At 39.1% G+C, this 7,588-nt stretch overlaps 1 protein-coding gene across 1 annotated transcript; it reads left to right on the top strand.

The window, feature by feature from the left end:
* Nucleotides 1-2,012: 2,012 nt before the first annotated feature.
* LOC136252995 (TNF receptor-associated factor 4-like) lies at nt 2,013-3,858 on the top strand. Its single transcript, XM_066045583.1, has one exon. The coding sequence runs from the start codon at nt 2,295-2,297 to the stop codon at nt 3,630-3,632; it is 1,338 nt and encodes a 445-aa protein (XP_065901655.1). The 5' UTR covers nt 2,013-2,294; the 3' UTR covers nt 3,633-3,858.
* The last annotated feature ends 3,730 nt before the right edge of the window (nt 3,859-7,588 follow it).

The raw sequence follows: 7,588 nt of genomic DNA, 5'->3' as shown, positions 1-7,588 counted from the left end.
AAATTATAAATCATGTGAATGGCCAGATTTTTGTAAGTTAACCTAAGAGCTGGTAGAGGAGCAAGAAAATGAAATAGAGAAAGCTGTAATAGGTGTTGGAGAGTACAGGTTTGATAATGAGTATTTTCGCTTAGAGGTACCTCTTGTTAAGTGGTCATCAATGTCACAAGCTCAAAGAAAGAACCATTTGCAGAAAATTAGAAAGTTTATGTTGATGGAGGCCAAAGCATTCAGTAAAGAAAACCTGGTTAACAGGTCAGTGGCCACTGATTCATCATCAGACAGTACAAAGGGCTTCACTATTATGTGGTAATTTGTTCAATGTAGATGGGTGTCAGTCTTCCGGCAATATTTTACAGATTATGTTTCGTAAGGCAGGAAGATTGGCCATTTGGCCATGTGAAATAAGACCTAGCTGATGCGCACATACCAATTGCAAGCCCCACTGCTGGGAGTAATCATAATGCGAACACTGACCGATCAATCAATCAACTGGGGACTGATTTGCAGACACTGATCCAGGCTATACCTTGCCTCATCCCTACTGAGGGGTTTTGATGAAGCACAAAAATTTTATTCAGTCAATCTAACCCCTAGAATAAGAGGAAAGGACATATCCAGGATTTAACAATAGCCCCAGTCAAGCCCCAGTACTGCTTCCCAGGAGAATCAGCTGTTGCTATTGTTGACCCAGCAGAGAGAGCTGTGCAGATTTTTAAAAAAGCCATGAAGCGAACAGATCCTCAAGAATCTCTGTCAACCTGTGTATCTAGATTTTTGTTTAAGTACTGTCCGACACGTCGCTCAACAACTGGAATATCTTCCATTACTAGGACCTAACCTGGCAAGCAAGGTCACAAGTAAACAGCTTGCCCAGAAGGTGTAGCATGACAAGAAGAGCAAGCCTCGAACTTTTCTAATGTTTTAGTATATATATGTAATTTCTCAACAGGGCCTGAGTGGTTGTTTGGTACAGTTGCCAACACTAAGGGACCAGTTTCCTACATAGTGAAATTGTCAGATGGGCGTCACATCTAGCATCATGTTGATCACCTGAGAAAAACTGACACTACTGCCTCTGATCAACAAGCTATACTGTTGCCAATGTGATTGATGACTTTATTCCATTCCAACCTCCAACTACTACCACTACTATGCAACAAGCCAATACAGAGCCACCTACACTATTACGTTGATCTACCAAAGTCAGAATTGCTCCAGACAGATTGACCTATATAGTTTCCCAAGTTACATGCAATATCTTTACTGGGAAGGAGTGTGACAGACTGTGGTAATTATTGACATTCCTCAGTGATTAGATGCATTGTTTGTAAAGAGTTTCTTAATCTGATTCATATGTGTTTGTACTTTGTTAACTATACTTATGTGTTTTTGTGTAACCTGTTTTTCCCTCCTTTGACTTTGTAATTAATTTCCCTTGTGCTTATTTTCTCCATCATGTATGTTTTACCTTTTGTTCTGTACCTGTGGTTTTATGCATACGTATAAATACTGTGTATTATAGCTACTTGTTCAGTTGTTGTATGCTGCTGCTATCTTAAAGTTGTTGTCAAGTTGTGACAGTTATGTATAAAGAACCAGTCTAGCATGTAAAGTTAAAAGTTTTATAGAGCTGTATCAGTATATAGTCAGCAAAATGATAATAAAAATGTGACCAGGCCTGTGAAAAGACTTTCCACCCTTGTCCTTTTTTTTGAGAAAGCCTTCACTGAATACTGTGGCATGGAAGCTAATGAACATCACTGTACATTTTAGTGACCATCATTAAGAACTTGCAATGACGTTCACTGTTTGTCACAGTAGCTATTCACTATTCATTGTTGATGACAAATTGTGGTTGCCTGGCCTAATTGGTCTTAATCCTTCACTGTAAAAACAACTTATAATTATATAGCTAGTGGTATCAGTTTTTTTTTCCTCAAATGGCCTGTGATGGGAGGCTTAGCTACTGCGGCAGTAGTACTGCCACATTGCCATTGGTCAGCAATGCTTGATGGCATTTGCGCCGCCTAGATCAGTTTTGCACTTTAAAGCTGTTTTCGAACAGCAGCATGGTGAAAAATTTTTTAACAGTGTGATCATGACAAGTGACTAACCACGCCCTACCATTTGGACGAGTGTGGGCGAAGTGCCAAGACATCGTTGTTGCACTCGTGTATCCGATTTTCACCACTTAGCTAGCTAGGTGATCAGTTCTTGGTTTTCACAGATCAGTCAAATTCGAGGTCAAATTACTCACGATTGTGTTGAACTGTGAGATTTGAAGACAAACGATGGAAGTCACGCCCATAAATAACACTACAGATTATGGTGGGTACGACTACAGATTTGTTGAACCTCCTGATCGTGTTGTTTGTAAAATATGCCATTTTCCCAGTAAAAATCCCTATCTGAGTGTGTGTTGTGGACATGTTTTCTGCAAATCCTGTCTGGATAACACTAAGAGAAATGCACTGACCACTTGTCCAATTTGTCGTAGTAAGAAGTTCATAACCTTTCCCAACAAGCAACTTGACAGAGAAGTTAAAGGTCTCCATGTGATGTGTACTAACAAGGAGAAAGGTTGTGAGTGGCAGGGTGAACTGAATGACATCAACAATCACCTTGGAAACAGTGATGGTTGCCAGTTTGAGGATGTGAAATGTTCCAATGAGTGTGGGAAGATGTTACAGCGGCGATATCTGACCAGTCATGTTGAGACTGAGTGTCCATGTCGTATAGTTGACTGCCAGTACTGCCACATTACAGGAGAACATCAGTTTATTGAGGGAGAACACAAAAAGTGGTACAAGTGTCCCAAGATTCCACTGGTTTGTCCAAACAAGTGTGATGTAGAAATTTTTGGCTCACTTGCTGACTTGAAAGCACACAGGAAGGAGTGTCCTCTTGAGATGATCCAGTGTGAGTATTACAATGTGGGGTGTGAGGAGAGGATGATGCGTAAGGACCTGGAGAAACATTGTAATGCAATGGTTGAAGTACACTTATCTCTTAAGCTTAGTTACACTGAAAATCAGCTTGCTAATGCCCGGAAGCAAATATGTGCCTTGGAGACCATCATAGCATACCAACTACAAAGACCAGGCACAGTGACTAGTGGGACTACAGAATCTCGCTGGTTAATAAAATTAGTTGAAATAATATATAAAACAGGCAATCAGGTTTGTCCTGTGATTCTGAAGATTCTGGACTTTAGTGAAAGGAAACAGATGATGGCATGCTGGAATAGCAACTCCTTCTACTCTCACAATAAAGGATATAAGATTTGTGTGTCTATTTATACTGCTGGTAAAGGTGGTGGTGAAGGTACTCACCTGTCAGTGTTTCTGTGTCTCCTAAAGGGTTCACATGATGATGAGCTAACATGGCCACTGAGGGGAAAGTTTCAGATCATACTGCTGAACCAGACCAGTGACTGCGAGCACCATTCGGTGACCATAATTTATAATCAACATGTTCCAGCTAAATATGTAGCTAGAGTTGACAGTGATGACAAATATATAGGTTGGGGGCAAGCAAAGTTTATTTCCCATGAAGATCTCTGTAAAGTTACTCCAACACGTCAGTACATTAAAGATGATTCTGTGTATTTCCAAATTAATAAACTGTAGATGTGGCCTGAATTATGAATGTATGCATGTCTAGCTAAGATTTCTTCTGTTGTGGTGCAGTTAGTGTACATGTTAGATTAAATATGAATTTTTGTGCCCATGCACTGCAAAACTAACCATCAAGAATTAATGCATGCGTCTCTACATGGACAGTACATACGTTATGGGTGAATTTAACTTATTCATGAAGATTTATATCATGTGTGCAGCTTGTCACGTCTTTAGCTACGTATTTTATCTATATATTAATTTTACAAGCATAGCTATACAATTGATGAAATGCTTGATTGTTTTCATTATCAGTGTTTAATTAACATCTGTGGTTTTAATATTAAACTATAGTGCAACCAGACATAAACCCCCAAAAAGCAAAATTCTGTAAAGGTTTAAAATACAAAAAACACATTATTTTGGGACTTACTGTAGCTACATGGATTTAGGTCATGAGGTAGCTAGTTTTATCAAAATGGTGAGGTTTTCATTCCACCACTAGAGATAGTTCCTGCAAACAGCTAGTACTTTTCATTATGAAAATGCCTACTGAAATTAGATTTTATGTAGTTACAAGCTATTGGACATTTTGTCCATGAAAACCCATTGAAAAAATAGCATACAACCTGTGAAATGTAGCATTCATAAATCCAATGAAAAATTACCAATGAAAATCAATGCAGCTTTCATTGGTTTTGCCCTTAAATGCTAATAAATAATGTACAAATTTTTTCAGTGGATCTCCATTGACAAAATGCACAGTACTGACGGGATACCTATACCACATCAAAACTTCTCAATGTGAAAATTATCATTGTATATCGAATTATTTTTTCAATGAAAATTAATTTTTCTGTTTCCCGTCCACCGCCAGCATCTGGTTGCTGTCAACTCAAAATATTTCATTATTCCGTATTCTTACATTGTTTCTGATTATTCTTTTGGAGAAGTTGGTAGCTACTGAATTGTCTAGGTATCTAGAGAGTACTGCACAGTTACATCCCCATCAGGCGGCATACGGGTTGGGAAGGTCTACTGAGGATATTCTAAGAGTAGCTGTTGATATTATTTCTAATTCAATTGACTCGGGTAATGCAGTTTGTGCTGCCTTTTTAGACTTGAAGAAAGCGTTTGACTCGCTGGACCATTGTATATTGCTTCAAACACTTTCTGAGTTGGGTGTGTCAAATACTGCATTGAGTTGGTTTAAGAACTATTTGACTGATAGATTTCATCGTGTTAAATGTCAAGGAAAGTTTTCTACCTGGAAGGTGATGTATGGTGGTATGCCTCAGGGCAGTGCTTCGGGGCTATTGCTGTTCTTGATATACATTAATACTCTACCTTCAACTGTTTCTGATGGAGTACTTCTCCAGTACGCAGATGACACTACTTTAATATGTTGCGGTAAAGATCCTCTGACTGTGGCTACTAGTATGAATAGACAATTACACAATGTTCAGACATGGTTAGTAGATAATAGGATGCAATTAAACATTAAGAAATCTTGTGTAATTTGGTTCCACACATGTCGTCAAAAAAATCGGTCTTACCCTGTAGATGATGGTAAACTGCAAGTTGCTACCAAACAGAAATATTTGGGTCTTATGTTTGATTCAACATTGAGCTGGTCTGATCAGGTTTCACGTACATGTCAGAAGATGGCTTACTACCTTTATTTGATTAATCATCACAGACATGTCCTTCCTTCATATTTGATTAAATTACTGATGGACTCATTAGTTATGTCTCATATGCAGTATGCACTGTCTGTATGGGGTCCATCTTTGAGTCAGAATCAGCTGCTGCGTTTACAACAACTTCAGAACCGTGCTGTGTGACTTGTGTTTTCCCTGATTAGGAATGATCATATATCTGACTATTATCAAGAGTTACATTGGCTTAAGGTTACCCAGCTCATTCAGTTTCATTTAGCTTGTGTAATGTTCCATCAATATCATGCAGCCAGAGGAATCATGTTTGTACCATCAATAGAGTTTGGAAACCGTACATCTTACAACACCAGAACTCCATCATATTTTGCGAATTCTAATCGAACCCGGTTATCTCAAACTCAGAAGTATGCTAGACATCAAGGTACTGTAGTATGGAACAATCTGCCCCCTAGATTGAAGGAACCAATGTCTTTTACAAACTTTTATGATGCCACCAATACTTATTTTTTGTCTTTTGAATGATTTTGTAATTGTTGTATATAATTTATATATGTACATGTGTGTTGTATTGTTTTTTTTGTTTTCTTTTGTATGCGTATTATTGTTCTGTTATTAGGCTATGTTTGGATTGTACTGTGTGTATTTTACTTGTATGTATATGTTTATGCATGTGCTTGTATGTATGTCCCTCCAATGAGGAAGAGCGGCTCAGGGGCGGATCTAGGATTTATAAAAGGGGGGGGGGCTAACTCAAGGTCCTAATCTCTTTGGTAGAGGTGTGTGAAGCACACTTCCCAGCATGCGAAGCATGCTGGAACTAGGGGGGTCTGGGGGCATGCTCCCCCAGGAAAATTTTGAAAAATAGATGCTAAAATACTGCAATTTGGAGACATTTCCACATAAAATTCATACCTGTAGATATTTTATATACTGCCTTTAGATTATATAGGTCTCTCTGAAGCATTTTGCTAATGGAAAAGTTTGGGTAGGTACAGACAACCAAGTACATGATGCACCCTTCTCACAATTGCACAGCACTGAATAGGTGCATGTTATGTTGAAAGTGGAAAATTTTGAAATTTGAACAATACAAGATTGAATCTGAGAGCATTTTCAATGGAAATTGTGTACCTGAATTAAATATTTCCATACATATTAACTACACAAGCAGAATGAAGCCCTTTAAACAGACCAATGCACTTCATTGTATGTATAGGTGCAGGCAGATTTGGAAAAATTCCATAACAGAACCAACTACATGTTTCTAGTGAATGTTCTATTAGAGTAGTTAGCTGACTGCTCTATTAGAGTATCTCGATCTTGTACACCTCCAATGCTGATCCGGGTCCTTGTTGCATAAACTTTAGCAAAAATCCACTGATAATACCTTGGAAAGATGTTTATAAGGTGGTTTTATGAGTATTTGTATTATTAGTGATCATATAATTATGCTAAGACAAAATTTCATTACAATACTCAGCATATTGATCAAGTAAAGCCTAAATATGAAGGGGGGGGGGGGGGGGGGGGCTTCAGCCCCCAAAGCCCCCCCCCCCCCCCCCTGGATCCGCCCCTGCGGCTGTGCCGATCATTGAGAGGTTAAACTTATCAATCAATCAATCAATCAATCAATCAATCATACTGTCAGGTTCACGTGTCAAGTCGGCACAAATTCACGCTTGCATGCGTTATTTTTGCAAGGTAAAAGGGAAATAAAAGCTTAGCATCCTTTTTTATAGTTGTGCCTAGTCTCGCGGCGCCCGACCCTAAAAAGAGGGTCTGGTGAAACTGTGTACAAAAAGTTTGGCGCTGCCGGAATGTTGGAAGCTCCAATCAAATCGCTCTATTTCAAATTGATTATGTAATGCGTACATTTCAAAAGATTCGTGCCTTACGGTTAATTACATCCGGTGACTCTGCCGCTTAAACCCATTGAGAAAACAGCCATACAATTCTGTTGGGTTCGTTTTAATGTTGAATAAATGAAGTAGCGCTATTAGTTTGGTGATGCTGTAAGCGGATCTGGTTGAATGGATGTTGTGACGTAAACAGTGCACTTACGTAACACGTAAAACGTCATCCAATAAACATTCCAGAGCTCAAACTTTTTGTACACAGTTTCACCAGACCCTCTTTTTAGGGTCGGGCGCCGCGAAACTAAGTTGTGCCAGGCAAAGGTTTCCAATCTCCCCGCCCGCGTGCAAATAAGCCTGAGTCCAGGAGGGGAAACAGGCCTTGTAAATTTACTTACTTGGCCAGTTTCTGGAATTTCAGAGCTCCCCCCCACCC

The sequence above is a fragment of the Dysidea avara genome, chromosome 4 (assembly GCF_963678975.1).
Source record: "Dysidea avara chromosome 4, odDysAvar1.4, whole genome shotgun sequence".
Taxonomy (NCBI): Eukaryota; Metazoa; Porifera; class Demospongiae; order Dictyoceratida; family Dysideidae; genus Dysidea; species Dysidea avara.
The sequence above is the reverse complement of the archived record's forward strand: the minus strand, read 5'-3'. Positions and strand labels throughout refer to the sequence as shown.

Bases quoted from the DNA above. Each gene is read 5' to 3' on its own strand.
- LOC136252995 (XM_066045583.1), top strand. From the start codon at position 2,295: ATGGAAGTCACGCCCATAAATAACACTACAGATTATGGTGGGTACGAC.